The sequence below is a fragment of the Spinacia oleracea genome, chromosome 4 (assembly GCF_020520425.1).
Source record: "Spinacia oleracea cultivar Varoflay chromosome 4, BTI_SOV_V1, whole genome shotgun sequence".
In the NCBI taxonomy this organism is placed as follows: Eukaryota; Viridiplantae; Streptophyta; class Magnoliopsida; order Caryophyllales; family Amaranthaceae; genus Spinacia; species Spinacia oleracea.
In genome coordinates this window covers 115250937-115268569 of record NC_079490.1, presented here as the reverse complement: position 1 = coordinate 115268569, position 17633 = coordinate 115250937, and the positions used below count along the sequence as shown (strand labels likewise).

The 17633-nt window shown below is 38.5% G+C and overlaps 2 protein-coding genes across 2 annotated transcripts; both read left to right on the top strand.

The window, feature by feature from the left end:
• The first annotated feature begins 483 nt into the window (after positions 1 to 483).
• LOC110804589 (uncharacterized) lies at positions 484 to 1317 on the top strand. The gene has a single exon (XM_022010191.2). It carries the CDS (start codon positions 484 to 486, stop codon positions 1315 to 1317), a length of 834 nt encoding a protein of 277 aa, XP_021865883.2.
• A 30-nt stretch (positions 1318 to 1347) lies between these two features.
• Positions 1348 to 4621, top strand: LOC110804590 (uncharacterized). Its single transcript, XM_056842123.1, has 5 exons — positions 1348 to 2735; positions 2818 to 3138; positions 3310 to 3316; positions 3436 to 4035; positions 4613 to 4621. The coding sequence occupies exons 1-5, from the start codon at positions 1348 to 1350 to the stop codon at positions 4619 to 4621; spliced, it is 2325 nt and encodes a 774-aa protein (XP_056698101.1).
• Positions 4622 to 17633: the final 13012 nt, after the last annotated feature.

The following is a 17633-nucleotide window of genomic DNA, read 5'->3' as shown; positions in this document are numbered from 1 at the left end:
CTTAGTCAAGAAAGAATAAAAAATAAACTAAGTAGCAGTATAGTTAATTAGAGGTGGTTTAATCGCAATTTAGGTTAATGATTGACTACTAATTCTGTCAAGCTGCTTGAAACAGGGTCTGCTAAGTTCTGATATTCCCGGTCTGCTGAGTTCACATATTTCTGGTCTGCTAAGTTCTAATATTCCTGGTCTGCTAAGTTCTGAACCTCAGTTTGTTGATCTAGTTCTGTTTGTTGCTGTGTTTAGTAATGTTCTACTGTTTATAACCAGAAATGTTGACTTGTGTGCTAAGGCCAAAGTTGAACATGCTGGATGTGCTGCTGCTTTTTGATATGTTATTTTTCTAAGTTGTTTGCCTTTGTACTGTCGTACCTGCCTCACAAGACTACTACTACTGTTATTGTTGTTAGTGTTCATCATCATCATAATTATTATCTAAACAATTACTCCGCATTCATGTTTAAATGTTATGCAGTTTCTATTATGAGGGATAATCGAGAATGGATGTATAATAGGTTAGAGGGAAAATTTCTTAGCCCAACCTTTGCTAACAAGGTCGGTGAATTTATTGCGTTTGCTACCACCAAAGATAATTTTGTGTTAGATGGTATGATGAAATGTCCATGTGCAAAGTGTCGAAATATTCCATATCAAGATATAGACACTGTAAAGGAGCATCTCTATAAGTTTGGTTTTAAGCCTAACTATTTCCAGTGGGTTTATCACGGGGAATTACACTCCCAGAAAAATTCTCAAAGTTCTGGCTCCACATCCACTGAGGATGCCTCTAACCCTTATATAAGCATGGTGCAAGATGCTTTTGCACAAGAAGGTCATTTAGAAGATATTGAAGAGGAACCGCATCCTAGTTTCAAGAAGTTCTTTGACATGTTGAAGGCAGCTCAGGATCCATTATATGATGGTTCTAAGTTGTCTTTGTTAGCAGCTGTTGTAAGGCTGGCTAACATCAAGTGTGAGTATAATATTCCTATAAAAGGCGTAGACGACGTTGCTTCTTTGATGAGAGACATGTGCCCGGATGAAAGTAAGATGTCTGATAGTTTTTCCAAGACAAAGAAGCTACTTGCAGGGCTAGAGCTTCCTCACCAAAGGATACATGTATGTCCAAATGGTTGCATGTTATTTTGGAAGGAACACAAAGATCTCAAAGAATGTCTTTATTGTAAGGAAAGTCGTTATAAGACAATAAGGGAAAATGGCAACTATTCTCCTCATTGCGTTCTGATTTATTTCCCTATCGGCCCGAGATTGCAGAGACTATATGAAACAAAATCTACTGCTGAGAAAATGAGGTAGCACAATGATAATCCTCGAGCTCATGGCCTAATGTCTCATCCAAGTGATGGAGAGGCATGGAAGCACCTAGATAAAGAGTATGAATCATTTGCCGCCGAGCCTCGAAATGTTCGACTTGGTCTTTGTACCGACGGATTTTCACCGTTCGGGAAGACCGGGAGGCAATATTCTTGTTGGCCTGTCATCTTGACTCCTTATAATCTTCCACCCTCGTTGTGCATGAAGAAACCTTTTGTATTTCTAAGTTTGATAATTCCAGGTCCAAAAAGCCCAAAAGGGAATCTGGATGTGTTCTTGCAACCTCTTATTGAAGAATTAAAACAAGTATGGGAGGTAGGACTGCCGACTTATGACATCTCTAAGAAACAAAATTTTCAAATGAAGGTTGCATTGCTTTGGACAATCAGTGATTTTCTGGCATATGGCATGCTTTCGGGATGGAGCACGGCAGGTAGATTATCTTGTCCTTATTTTATGGAAAAGACTAAGGCATTCACTCTTACTAATGGTGGAAAACAAAGTTGGTTTGATTGTCATCGACCGTTTTTACCCCGTGATCACGCTTTTCGAAAAAATAAGAGTGCTTTTCGCAAAGACACAGTTGAAAACTCTTCTCCCCCGCCACGATTGAGTGGAAAAGAAGTTTGGAATCGTGTATCTTTGAGTCCAACAACCCTTGAGTGTATAAGGGATGAAGTTGACCGTCCAGAAGGGTTTGGTGTTTTGCACCATTTTACAAAGCAGAGTGTCTTTTGGGAGCTTCCATATTGGAGAAAACTCTTGATACGTCATAATCTTGATGTCATGCACATCGAAAAAAATGTGTTTGATAATGTGTTTCACACTGTAATGGATGTCAAGGGGAAAACTAAAGACAATGTGAAGGAAAGAAGAGACTTGAAAGTGTATTGTAAACGACGGAAGTTGGAGGCTCGAGATATTGTTAACAGTAAAGGGAAGGAAGTAACCATAATGCCGAATGCTCCTTTTGTGTTGCCCAAAGATAAAAGGAAACTTGTTTGTGAATGGGTGAATAAACTAAAGTTTCCTGATGGTTATGCTTTAAATTTAGGCTATTGCGTCGATTTAAAGGATTGTAAGCTATTCGGTATGAAAAGTCATGATTGCCATGTTTTTATGCAACGGTTGCTTCCTGTCGTTTTTAAAGATTTGTTACCCCTAAATGAGTGGAATGTAATCACTGAATTGAGCCAATTTTTTAGAGATCTTTGCTCAACCACCTTGAAAGTTGATCACATGGAGCGCTTAGAGGATAATATTCCTGAAATTCTTTGCAAGTTAGAGAGAATATTTCCACCTGGTTTTTTCAATTCAATGGAACATCTTCCTATTCATTTGCCTTATGAGGCAAAAGTTGGTGGCCCGGTTCAGTATAGGTGGATGTACCCTTTTGAGAGGTAACATTCTAAATTCTTGTAGAACTTTAATTATTTTAATAATATAGTTATAAGATTTATAACAAATAATTTTACCCTCTAGGTTTATATACCATTTAAAAAAGAAGGTGGGTAATAAAGCTCGAGTGGAAGGCTCAATTTGCAATGCTTACCTACTAGAGGAGATAACAAATTTTTGCTCTCTTTACTTTGAAGAAGATGTTAACTGTAAGGTGAAAGATTTAGGATTGGGTACATGTGTTGATAATGAATCAAACATTGATCCCGATCTACCTGAGATGTTTTCTTCCATTATTGGGCATAGTTCTTCGGAAGGCCAATTTTGTTACCTTGATGAAAAGGATTACAAAGTCGCTCATCGATATGTTCTAAGTAATTGTGAAATATTACAACAATATCAAAGGTAATATTCTTTGATTTTAAATTATATATATAGTACCTACAAGTCCTTAATATGTGTAAATACTAAAATAATTAACAGTTTATTTGAAGAACAAATGATAAGCGAGCGAAGGTGTCAAAATTCAGATGAAGTTTGGATTAAATGCGAAAACAAATATCCTGATTGGTTCAGGGACTATGTAAGTTAATCTTTGTGATAAGTACACAAATAAATATTATATTTATATTTATATTAACTTGTATTTTGAGCATTCAAGTCAATAACCATAGTGACATATTGCTCCATCTATTATTATAGGTATTGAAAAAGGGCATCAATACTGACATTATTCGCTCATTAGCATCAGGACCACTGACAAGAGTTCGAAAATTCAATCGATATCACATTAATGGATATCATTTTCATACGTTTGCTTATGGAAAGAATAAGTCAACTATGAACTATGGTGTTTGTGTAAAAAGTGTCAAGGGAGATGATTTTTATGGCATTCTTCAAGAAGTGGTGGAATTGACTTATGTCGGAGCAAGAAAGCGTCACACAACAGTGTTGTTTAAGTGTGATTGGTTTGATGTTGGACGTGGTACTAGGATACATGAAAAGTACAATCTTGTTGTGGTGAATCATTCAAAGAGATATCCAAAGTATGACCCGTTTGTACTGGCCTACCAAGTTGAGCAAGTCTATTATGCTCCTTCTCCAGCTAACAACATTGAAAGAAATCAATGGTGGTTTGTTTTTGATGTAAAGGCAAGGGGAATTATTGATGCCCCAATTGATCCTATGGCTTTCCAATTACTAGCCAATGAAAACCCTTCATTGCTATCCGAGTTTCAGGACGAAGAATTTGTAGAAAGCGATGAAGAAAATCAAGTGCTTTCCTCTCATGAATATGTGGAGGTGGAGGAGGAGGAGGAGGAGGCGGAGGAGGAGGAGGAGGAGGAGGAGGCGGCGGAAGAGGAAGAGGAAGAGGAGGAAGAGGAAGAGGAAGATAGTTTATTTTAGATTAGGACATGTTACCTAATTTTATTTTGACTTTATTTTTGATAGAAATTTGAGGAGCTCTCTTGATTGACTCCCCTTTAAACTAAACTTATGCATATACAACATGTTTATAGTTGTTGTGTTCTGGTATCTAGATTTTTTACTCCCCTCATCTATCTAGATTTTTATTTGGACAATTGTAGACATTTTAGTTACTAGATTTTTCTAGGTTAGCTCTAGATATTTCCTAAGATTATTCTAGATTATAATTTACAATTACATATTTCAAGATTTTTCTAGATTAATATTTAACAATTTTTAAATTATTTAAATAAATGTTGTGTGTTTGTAGCTTCTTGTTTTTACAAGTTTGACTAATTAAGTTTTTTTTCCTGTAAACGTATAAATATAGCTTTCTGCCTCTTTAATTCAAAATATTTATATTGTTATAATGCCTTTGTTACCTTTTCTGTTCTCATTTTATGGCGTGCAGGTTGATTGATAATGGTTAATACTAGAGGTGGCTTGAGGGGTGCTATCACTAGGCCTCGAACTGTGCCCCAGAATCGCCATGCTTCTCCCCCAGTGCCCGGGAATCGCCATGCTTCTCCCCTTGTGCCCCGGAATCGCCATGCTTCTCCCCTAGTGCCCCGGAATCGCCATGCTTCTCCCCAGTGCCCCGGAATCGCCATGCTTCTCCCCCATTGCCCCGGAATCGCCATGCTTCTCCCCCAGTGCGAGATGAAGTACATGATTTTGCCATGGAAGAACAACCTACTCATCGGCGTGAGATGGAAACCGATGATGATGATGATGATGATGATGATGATGATGATGATGATGATGATGATGATGATGATGATGATGATGATGATCCTAATGGAAATGGAGCTGAATTTCTTGATGAAATGGGTAATCCTGGTGCTACTCAAATTTTACACAAAATTGATGGGCTATGGTGAGTACCTCTAACTGAATTTAATTTTCATTGTATATATTTTATATGTGGGTGGTTTCTAAGTTTTTTTTTGAAACAGGTTCCATTCTCGTGAAGTTGTTAATGAAGTCGTGGAAACTTCATATAAGACTTATTTAATGGGACCATGGAGCAATTGGAAAAAAGTTCCCACAGAAGCATAAGGAATATGGTGGAAGGCCTTTAAGGTGAAAGATTTCTTTTTTATACACCTTATGAGTCTTTATTTTCTTCTCATAAATCAAACATTCATTAACAATTGGTGCTTTCATGCTTAATAAAAGACTAAGTTCTCTTGGGATCCTTCGATGGCTATACTGGTAAAGAAAGGATGGCGACAAAAGTGTTCTAGGCGGCTTTCGGGTGTAGTGTGTAAGATGTTTAGAACAAAAGGCTACCGTGCTAAATGGTGTCACCCAAGCATTAGGAAACGACTTACAGCGTTGAGAGCAACTGAAGCCTTCAAAAAGAAATTTGATCAATGTTCTATTAACAGAAAGAAGCCCGGAAAAGCAACTCTTATCCATTGCCAAGGATCTAAATCATCTGAGCAAGTTAGGATTGAACTGGTATGTCTTCTACCACATATTCAACTTGAATTCATAATCTACTGATCTGCCTGATGTATCTGCTTCGTGCCTGCGATTCTAAGTTTATACCTGTTGCTACTGTTCCGAATGTCCGGCCTTGTGGAACAATTAGTTGATCTTTTAGCTGTTGTTATGATATTCTTGGTCTGCTAATTCTGAACATCAGTTTGCTTATCTACTTCTGTTTGTTATTGTTTCGAATTTGTTAATTAGCATTCACCTGCAATACTTTGAATACTTGTTAATTTCTGTGATGTTTGTCCTAGGCAGGCTGTCTGTGATGTCATGTTGTATAGGTTCATCTGTTATTTTCTGGTTGTACTTGTTAGCTGTGATTCTTTTCTTCTGAAAGTAGGAAAGTCACTAAATGAGCTGATTGGATAGGGTAGAACTTAACAAACGCAACGTCCACGTGACAAGGGCCGCTAGCTGAAATCTGATTGGCTAGCCAATCATAGTTGGTGGCTTTTTAATTTGAAAACATTCCCTAAGCGTAGTCTATGGGTTCAGTACAATCAGTTCTGCGAAGATTTGCTGATGTACTGTATTTCCATTTTAGTAACTTGATTGGTTCAGTCTACCTGATTTGCTGATGTATTGTATTTCCATTTTATTGACTTGATTGGTTCAAAGTTTTAGCTTATGTATTTCTGAATTTTGACAGTCGCACCTAATTCTTTAGCCCACGAGTTTATAATACAATTTCCCTTTTGTCACCGTTCAGGCGTTCACAATCAAATCTTTTGGGCGTTTTGAACCTGTGTCTTTTTAGGTTAAATGTTGAAGAAGTAGGATTTAAGAGTAAGTGTTTCTTCTTGAATAACTATGATCTGCTGTGTATTTAGAGAATACTGGTGAACGGTGATGAATATTTAGGAGTGGTGGATAATTCCATAGGCGATGAAATTGACAAATGAAATGAAGGATATATATAAGTACGGATATGACACTGCAGTTTGTCTGTGTGAGAGGAATTGTCAAACTGGCAGCTAGCTTGCTGACTTGTTGTTGTGAGCCTAGCTGAGATTAGCCTCATACAACTTCTGCTTGCTTTAGCTTGGGCTGGCTTTATCATGTGCTAAGTCATAGTGTATGTGCAATTGCAGGCAATTTTAGAAATGTCCTTAGACCCAGCAAAAAGGATCTTGCTTGTCGAATACCGGTCTGAATATAGGTTAACACTTGCAGAAATGTCCTTGAGTCTTTCAACTTCAATTCTCCCAACCCACTCACTTCCAGCCAATCTACCAACCAAAGGGTTTGGTTGCTCTTTGTCCTTTGCCCATTTACTAAATTTTCCCCTTTCAGTCACCCGCAGCAAGCTACAAGCACAACAAAAAATTTATCAATCCCGCGTGAAAGACTCCAAACTTCTCATCCATCATTATATTTGTTTGGATTATTTATTGCAGTTATAACTTGTAGGCGTGAGGAGTCTAAATATGACGTTCACAGCAACAACAGAGATATAGAACATTATAGTAAAAGGATAAGATTCAACTGTATCAGAGAAATTTAGCAATAGGAACGACTACTGAACTCATTTGCATTGGTTGATCCAACAGATTTCACATGGCTTCCAGTCTTGAGTAATTCCCATATATGTTGTATAGGTTCATCTGTTGTTTGATGGTTGTACTTGTTAGCTGTGATTCTTTTCTTCTGAAAGTAGGAAGGCCACTAGTCTGATTGGATAGGGTAGAACTCAACAAACCCAACGTCCACGTGCAGTATTACAGTGCTCGTTTATCATAATTTTCGAATGCAAAACTTGATAAGTTCATCAGTTCCATTGATCAGTTGAATGCAAAATTGAAAATATCTTGATTCATAATCAGTTACAACAGTTTCATTGATGAGTTTAATGCAAAACTTAAAATCTTCCTTAACTAACTTTTTTATAATGCGATACATTGGGGGAATTGGCATTACCATAGGAATTGATCCATGGTTTCCGCCACAAAATTTCATAAAACTTTATTTTCTGATATTCATTACCACTTATCAAACAGACAGTCCGTCTGTAAATTCCTTTCAATTCCCTGAAATTGGGTTGTCGTTGTTGTGAAGCTTTTGAAGTGGGACTTCAGCACTAGTAATATCTTTCTGATTTTGCTTTTTTTGGTTTAATTTTTGGTGTAGATTACTGCATTTCATAAAGCATTGCTGGCAGAACACGGACACTGCTCAGTGTAGCTATATGCCTGTGTAGACATTTGACATCCACTATTTTTAGCATATGTACTTTTGAGCTTCATTGAACTAGTTTCCACTTTCCAGTCTGTTACTTGCAATGATTTACGGAAGTCCTGATCAATTTGACTTTTTAACCTTCAATTTTCTTAATATGACGAAATATATGCACTTTGTCAGCTGATGTCTTCCGGTGGTTGGCTGGTAATGATTTTTTATGAACTTCAATTTTCTTAATATGACGAAATTTATGAACTCTGTTCCTGCATAAGCCTTCAAAGAACCTTTTTAAGTGTTATTGTTAATTAGATTATTTTGCGTTGATTAGCAATAATCTGGTGATTTTGGTTAGGTTGTTAAAAAGAAAGGGTGTCTTAGCAGTCTGCATCACTTCTTCTGCTGATTTTGGTTAGGTTGATTAGCAATAATCTGGTGATTTTGGTTAGGTTGTTAATAACTTCTTCTGCTGTAGAATTTGAGATTGAGTGTCGCTGAGCTTGTAAAATGCATCACTTGCTTTCTCTGCTACTCATGCCTGGACACGATATTGAATAGAAGCAATAACATTGACAAACACATTCTCCTGCACATATCATTCTACACTCATTGTCCAAAAAAACTAAAGTATAACAATATAACTACATTACTATGTAAATATCGAGCTTCAGCAAAAGTAAGAAAGCTGTTAGCATTAATTTAGTAAGACATAGGGAGACCGACCTTGTTCTTGGTCTCACAGCGTACATCTAACTGTTGTACACGAAGACTGAGCTTGCCTGCTATCTGATCGCCAATGAACCAAGGGACACAATGGCACCCTGGCCCTATGTAATTCACCTTGTTAGTTACAGCCACTGGAAACGAGCCAAGTCAGTTTGGTTCATTACACAATCCTTCCAGCCTAGAAGTATTAGGATTGTAGGACATTTTTGGAACTTGATTCATCCATTTGCAGCAGCTGTAGACGTAATAGCCTATGAGTAGAATATTGAAGCACTTGTTCTGTAATTGTATTTGATTATTGGCGGTATGAATGGTTGTCATCGGTAACATACAATATATCTAGTTATACAATTTTTAGGATTTAGCAACTCTTAGGATTACATTTGATAGCACTTGAATCATGTTTGTGGAATTAAGGTCTGACTTAGGTAGAAGATATACTTGACAGCTACTGCAGTGTTAGAACTTAATTCAGAACTATCAAATTCAGAACTTAATTCTAACAAAAACTCTAGTCAATCTGAACCTCGAGCTTTTTGATTCCTAGGTTCTTAGCCATTTCTAGTCCCCCAGTCAGAGCTAAGACCTCAGCTTTGAAGGCAATACAGTGGCTTAAGTTGAGAGAGCAAGCAGACACTGAAGGAAATAATGCCCTTGGTCCAAGTATGCATTCTATGTTAAGTCTAATAAATGCGGTTCAGTATTAATTAACAAGTTAATAATTCAGTGAGATCAAGTGAGCTGAATGCCTAGCTAGAGGCCGCTTCAGTTCAAGTGGAATTAATGATATTAATCCACAGCTTACTCTTGACTGAACCCGTAGGGTCACACAAATAGTACGTAAACGGATCAAGTATTTAATGGCATTAAATACTCCATCTATGAATATTCGGAACCGACGGATCTTGGTTTCAGTGGGAGCTAAGATCGTCACGGGCAAGAAATGAATACTCCGGAAACGATGATATTGCCGGAAACGGAAATATGGATCGTATCGGAAATATGAATATTATCCAAGTCGTAGATGTTGCCGGAAACGGAAACATGGTACGTATCGGAAAATATTATTGGAAATGGAAATATTACCAGAATCGGAAATATTGCCGGAAACGGAAATATTGTCAGAATCGGAAATATTGCCGGAATCGGAAAATAATTCCGGAAACGGAAATATTAAATATTTGTTCGAAACGGAAATTAATTCCGGAATCGGAAATATTAAATATTGTTCGTATCGGAAATAGATTCCGGAAATGGAAATTTAATCGGAAGCGTATCGTACGAATTAGCATCGGACGAGGCTTGCCGGACGAAGGCCCAGCACGAAGCCGGGGCCATCGCCCAGCAAGCATGCGCGCCACAAGCCCAGCCAAGGCAGCGCCCAGGCCTACCGCAAGGCAGGCCCAGCGCGCGCCAAGGGCCACGGCTGCGTGGGCCGTGCTGCGCGGGCTGCTGCTCGCACGCGCATGGGCAGCCCTTGTGGCTGCCGTGTGTGTGTGAGTTTGTGCTCATGCGTGATTCCTGAATCTACAAGAGTCAGTGTATGATTAAATTTCTATTCCTAATTGGATAAATTAATTAAATAGAATTAATGTAGGATTCTAATTCCAATTAATTCGTATCCTACTAGGATTACGATTCCTTTTCCATAACTCTATAAATAAAGGCCTAGGGGTCATAATTTATACACAAGTTTCAAAGTATTCAAAAGTGAGTTTTTTTGAGAGAAAATTAAAACACACATCTTGCTCAAAAGTGCCGAAATTTTCTAGTACCTTAAGGGCGATTCTAGTTGGTCAATCTTAAGGCGGATCCGGACGTGCTGTGGACTATCTACGGAGGGACGACACTTGGAGTCCTAAAAGACTTGTTCTTGTTCGGTTCGGGCGCAGCTAGGGAGGGCACGCAACAAAGAGTATGCATCTATATTATGCTATATGATTATGTGTAAATAATATGTTGTCCTGGGTTAATGGTTGTTTCCGCATGATTTATGTAATGTCATATGTATCATAACCTAACAGTGGTATCACGAGCCCCTTATTATTTTCATAATCTAAATTGCATGAACATGGTTAAATATTACAAATTTGCAAGAATTAAAAGGGGTGATTAATTTTCGTAATTGTTAATTAATTGCAAATTGCGTTTATTTAATTATACGTACGCAGTTTTTCGGCAGTTTCTTCATTACTCATCCGAATCGAGTGATTTTTGTGTCAATTCCGCATGTAAAAGGCATTCTAAAATTTTGACAAAAATAGTATTTTTCTGCCGAACCCAGAATTCTCAAATTCGAAGCCTAACTATGACTTTTCGAAGGTTTTAGTTTTTCGAATGCAAAATTTCGTAAATTTAAGATGTTAAATTAAATATTTGCGATTCCTGTTGATAAATCTTGAATTTTTGATTGACCTACTGCATATGTTTAACAAGTTTGAATGCCTAGTCTTGTTAATTATGCAATCTAATTTGTAATTATGATTAATTTGTTGAAAATTAGAATAATTTAGAATTAATTTGATTTTCATAATTAATTGTAATTTAATTAGAAACCTATGATTAAAAACCACCATAAAAATTGTAAATTTACGATAAATTTTAAATTTTTATGACCTAGACTTGAATCCATATCAATCGGAAATCAATTGGATAATGAATTTTCGATTTTTCGCCCTAAAATTATGAAATTAATAATATTTATTAATTTGTCATTAATTTTAAATATAAATTTTAAAATTTTATGCGATTCGTTCAAATAACTTGCACGCACGAAGCAATGGACGCTTCGTGTTACCCTTAAGGGGTGTTGTATAATGCGGGCATGCGACGACGAGCAAGGGAGCTCGTCGCCCGTGCGGCACGAATGCAATGAGCAAGGGCGTAGTGCACGAGCACAAGGCAGCAGCCCTGCCTTGTGTCGTGTGCCACGAGCAATGAACGAATGGGCGTGGGCGAAGGGCGAGCCAAGGCAGTCGCGTGTGGGCAGCAAGCGAGCTGCGCCACAACGCGCGCTGCCTCGCACAAGTGCGCGCAGCCTCGCGCGCAGCGAGCGCAAGCTCGCGTGCCACGAGCGCTGCGCCCAGCACTGCTCGCGCGCGCAGCGCGCGATGTCGCTCGCCCAGCGAGCGATGTCGCGCCCCAGCGAGCGATGGCTCGCGCGCGCAGCGCGCGATGTCGCTCGCCCAGCGAGCGATGTCGCGCCCCAGCGAGCGATGGCTCGCGCGCACAGCGAGCGAGCCAGCGCACCCAGCGAGCGATCTCGCGCGCGCGCACTGCGAGCGATAGCTCGCGTGCGATGGGGCGCTGTGCGGAGGCTTGCGATAGGACAGCAGCAGCTATGCGACGAGCGCATGGGCTGCGCGCACATGGCCAGCAATGGCTGTGTGCGTGCGGCCCATGGGCGTGCAACGCGTAGGGTGTTTGCGTTACGATTAGATCGTTTTGAATGTTTAATTTGAAAATTTCAGTTCACGTAATTTTAATTAATTTTAAAATTAATAATTTGAATTAATTTCTTGGATTTTAATTTTGAATATTATAATTATAATAAATGGAATTTATTCTAATTATTTTACTAAAATTAAAATCATGAATTAATTTAAATGCGACTGAAATTAAATTAAATTTTGGATTCAATTATAAATTTATATGAGCTTTAAATTTTAATTAAATTTGTATGTTTCCGGTTAGACTAGAAATACAATTTTATGTTTAAAATTAGTAAAGCATATGAATTTATCGGTTTGAGTGGGAGCGCTTTTTAGTCATAAACTCTTGATTAGGTCTACAAATCCTTAAGGTTAAAACAACTCGATTAGAATTAATAAGGACTGAATAATTGGTAGATTATTGGTGCCCTTGATTAATTGCTGCAAATGTTTACGTGATGCATAATGTGTTTTACTAACCAGCTATGTGGGCCATTCATGATAATGAATGGGTGAATGGTATATATTGTATATGTACTGTTTTGCAGGTTATGAAGTGACTAGTATGGCCCAAATAGGATAGAAAATATGGTCTGCGTACCATTAATTTGAATGTAATTGGTCTAAAGCACCAAAGTTATTTTTCAATTCAAAATGGTCTGCGTACCATCAAATAGTTGTAATTAGTTATAGCTTATCCTATTTGAAGAAAATGGTGCCTCCCACGGAGATTTTCAAGACGGACTTTGAAGTCAAAGCTTCAAGATGAAGTCGGGCCATACTAGATCACAAATATCTTATGCATGTTTTAAGTTATTTATTGCTTTAAATATGTCTTAAAATGCATGAGATCAAAAGCTTGATTATGTTGCATGATTAAGGATTTTAGTTCACTTAAAATCTAACCAACATAGTAAGAGCCTTAAGTTCCAAACTTAAAAATTGAGTTAAAAGGTGCCATGCCAAAATATACACTTGCTTGGATATCCTTTACATCAATCTAGTAATAGTTTTCGCTCAGCGAGGTGTTACTTATTGGTCCTAAAGGGGCAAGGTACACAAATAATTGTGAGTACATGTTAGTTTTGGTGAAACTCAACGATATAAGTAAGGAGTCCTTTTATGTCGTGGCAAATTCGATAGGTTTACCTAATAAGTTCTTAGACGTACCTATCAACCAAGAATAGTTTCTAGACTATTAGCAAAAGGCTTTTGCTTACCTAAGATGTTCTAGGATTAAGTCGACAAACTGTGCTTAGTTCTTCAATGATTTTAGGATCTTGGAATCATTTTATTCACACCTGCCGGAACACATAACTTGAATAAAATGCTTAATAAACATTGAATTATGCATGTATGCTAGAATTTAAGTTTATTAAGAGAAACTGTGAATGGTTATTTATTTGTTTATTCTTTTCAATTGTAGTTTTTAATATGGCAAACAACAATTCATTCAACATTCGATCAATTCTCGAAAAGGAGAAGTTGAACGGGAAAAACTTCCTTGACTGGCAAAGGAACTTGCAAATAGTTCTTATGCAGGAAGAAAAGGAGTATGTCCTAGATGAGGCGATGCCCGAAGCTCCTGGCGACGGGGTCACTCAGGCTGCCCTCAATCGTTGGATTGATGCCAACAAGGATGTGAAATGTCTAATGCTCGCCACCATGAGTGCGGATCTACAGAAAACGTTCATCAACTCAGATGCTTTCACAATCATCAGTGAGTTGAAGAACATGTTCCAAGATCTGGCTCGAGTCGAAAGATTCGAGACTCATAGGCAAATTCTTGAGACCAAGCTTAAGAAAGGCGAGCCCGTAAGTCCACATGTTCTCAAAATGATTGGACTCATTGAGAATATGAGTCGGCTGGATCAGCAATTTTCTCAGGAAATGGCTATAGACACCATCCTCCATTCTCTTCATAGCGGGTATGATCAGTTCAAACTGAACTACAGTATGAATAGTCTGGACAAAACGCTCACTGAGCTTCACGGTATGCTGAAGACCGCTGAAAAGACGCTCAAAAGTGATAAGCAGGATGTGCTTATGGTGCGTGGGGGCAAGTTCAAGAAATCTGGAAAGAAGAGGAATGCTAAGAAAGGTGGCAACAAGGCCAGCCCAACTAAGCAAACTGGCGCCAAATCTGCAAAGAGGAAGGTCAGTCAACCCACTTCTGAATCCGAATGCTTCTACTGCAAGAAGAAGGGGCATTGGAAGAGAGATTGCTTGAAGCTAAAGGAAGATCAGAAGAACGGAACAGTCGTTCCATCTTCAGGTATTTTCGTTATAGACTGTATACTTGCTAATTCAACTTCTTGGGTATTAGATACAGGTTGTGGCTCACACTTATGTTCCAATCCACAGGGACTAAGAAGAAGTAGAAAGTTAAGCAAGGGTGAAGTCGACCTACGAGTGGGAAATGGAGCACGGATTGCTGCATTAGCCGTAGGAACTTACTATTTGTCGTTGCCCTCCGGGCTAGTTTTGGAACTGGAAGAATGTTTCCATGTTCCAAGTCTTACTAAAAACATCATTTCAGTTTCTTGCTTAGATGCTAAGGGATTTTCCTTTATAATAAAAGACAATAGTTGTTCGTTTTATTTTAAAGAGATGTTTTATGGATCTGCTAGATTAGTCAATGGACTTTATTTATTAGATCACGACAAACAAGTATATAACATAAATACCAAAAAGGCCAAAAAGGATGATTCAGATCTCACCTATCTGTGGCATTGTCGATTAGGCCATATAAACTTGAAACGCTTAGAAAGACTTCAAAGGGAAGGAATTCTAGAACCATTTGACTTAGAGGATTATGGTAAATGCGAATCATGTTTACTTGGCAAAATGACAAAGCAACCTTTCTCTAAAGTTGGAGAAAGAGCAAATGAACTATTGGGTTTAATCCATACAGATGTATGTGGACCAATGAGTACAAATGCTAGAGGTGGTTTCAGCTACTTTATCACTTTCACTGATGACTTCAGTAGGTATGGTTATGTCTACCTAATGAAGCATAAGTCTGAATCCTTTGACAAATTCAAGGAATTTCAGAGTGAAGTAGAGAATCAATTAGGCAAGAAGATTAAGGCACTGCGGTCTGATAGAGGCGGTGAATATCTGAGCTATGAATTTGATGACCATCTGAAAGAATGTGGAATTCTATCAGAATTGACTCCTCCTGGAACACCACAATGGAACGGTGTGTCAGAGCGGAGGAACAGAACCTTGCTAGACATGGTCAGGTCAATGATGGGTCAGGCCGAACTTCCATTAGAATTTTGGGGACATGCACTAAATACAGCTGCACTCACTATAAATAGAGCTCCGTCTAAAGCTGTCGAAAAGACTCCATACGAATTATGGTTTGGAAAACCTCCAAATGTGTCTTTTCTTAAGATTTGGGGATGTGAAGTATACGTCAAACGATTAATTTCAGACAAACTTCATCCAAAATCTGACAAATGTATCCTTGTGGGCTATCCAAAGGAAACAAAGGGGTATTACTTCTACAATACATCTGAGAACAAAGTGTTTGTTGCTCGAGATGGTGTCTTTTTGGAGAAGGATCACATTTCCAAAATGACAAGTGGGAGAAAAGTAGACCTCGAAGAAATTCGAGTCGAACAACAAACTCTAGAGAATGCTCAAGATGACATTCAGGATGAAACTCAGAGATCTTTAGAAGAATCTGGTGAGAATCATGGTCAATCTAGAAATGTTACCCCGCGTAGATCGCAAAGATATAGATCTCAACCGGAGAGGTACTTAGGTATTTTGACGAACGAGAGCTATGACGTTCTATTACTTGAAAGTGATGAACCTGCGACTTACAAGCAAGCTATGACGAGCCCTAGCTCCAAGCAATGGCAAGAAGCCATGCAATCTGAATTAGACTCCATGTCTGAAAACCAAGTATGGGATTTGGTCGATTTGCCAGATGGCTACCAAGCCATTGGAAGCAAATGGGTTTTCAAACTGAAAAAAGACAAGGATGGGAAACTTAAAGTTTTCAAAGCTAGATTGGTTGCAAAAGGTTACAGGCAAGTCCACGGTGTGGATTACGATGAAACCTTTTCACCAGTTGCAATGCTAAAGTCTATTCGAATAATGTTAGCAATCGCTGCATATTACGATTACGAAATATGGCAGATGGATGTCAAAACTGCTTTCTTAAACGGCGTTTTAACAGAAACTGTGTTTATGACACAGCCTGAAGGTTTTGAGGATCCAAAGAATGCTAAAAAGGTATGCAAGCTAAAGAAATCAATCTACGGATTGAAGCAGGCATCCAGGAGCTGGAATATACGTTTTGATGAAGCAGTCAGTGACTTTGGTTTCATCAAGAACGCAGACGAATCTTGTGTATACAAGAAGGTCAGTGGGAGCAAAATTGCTTTCCTAGTATTATATGTCGACGACATATTGCTTATCGGAAATGACATTCCTATGTTGAACTCTGTCAAGATTTGGCTTGGGAAATGTTTTTCGATGAAGGATCTAGGAGAAGCACAGTACATATTGGGCATCAAGATTTACAGAGATAGATCTAAAAGGATGATTGGACTTAGTCAAAGCACTTATATCAATAAGGTGCTTGATAGGTTCAAGATGGCGGACTCCAAGCGAGGCTACCTACCCATGTCTCATGGAATGACTCTAAGCAAGACTCAGTGCCCAAAAACACTTGATGAGCGTAGACGAATGAATGGGATTCCATATGCATCATTGATTGGTTCAATAATGTATGCTATGATATGTACACGCCCGGATGTTGCGTACGCACTCAGTGCTACGAGCAGATACCAGTCAGACCCAGGAGAGGCGCATTGGACTGCTGCCAAGAATATTCTGAAGTACCTGAAAAGGCACAAAGATGACTTCCTGGTCTATGGTGGAGATGATGAATTAATTGTTAAAGGCTATACGGACGCAAGTTTCCAAACCGACAAAGATGATTTCAGATCACAGTCTGGGTTTGTCTTCTGCCTCAACGGAGGAGCAGTAAGCTGGAAAAGTGCTAAGCAAAGCACCATTGCGGATTCTACAACTGAAGCGGAGTACATTGCTGCACATGAAGCAGCAAAGGAAGCTATATGGCTAAGGAAGTTCATAGGAGAACTTGGTGTAGTCCCCTCCATTAAAGGACCAATAGCCCTGTATTGTGATAATAACGGAGCTATTGCACAGGCAAAAGAGCCTAGACACCACCAGAGAGTCAAGCATGTACTTCGTAGATTTCACCTTCTACGAGAGTTCGTTGAAAGAAAAGAAGTCGAGATAAGCAAAATTGGAACTGATGACAACATATCAGATCCATTAACTAAACCTCTGCCGCAAGCGAAGCACAACTCGCACACTGCAGCTATGGGAATCAAGCATATTGGAGAATGGCTTTGATGTCTCTGTTTAATGTTTTAAAGTTTTAGAGTTTAAATCTTTGTAAAACATTATTGGTTAATCATTCACAATAAATGAAAGAAATTCATTTTTCCATTTAATTTGTGGTTTATTAAATGATGAGTCCCTTCAATTTGACGATATATTCAAGATAGACTGTCAGGACCAGTCCTGTGACTAAGAAATGTCTATCAAGTGAAC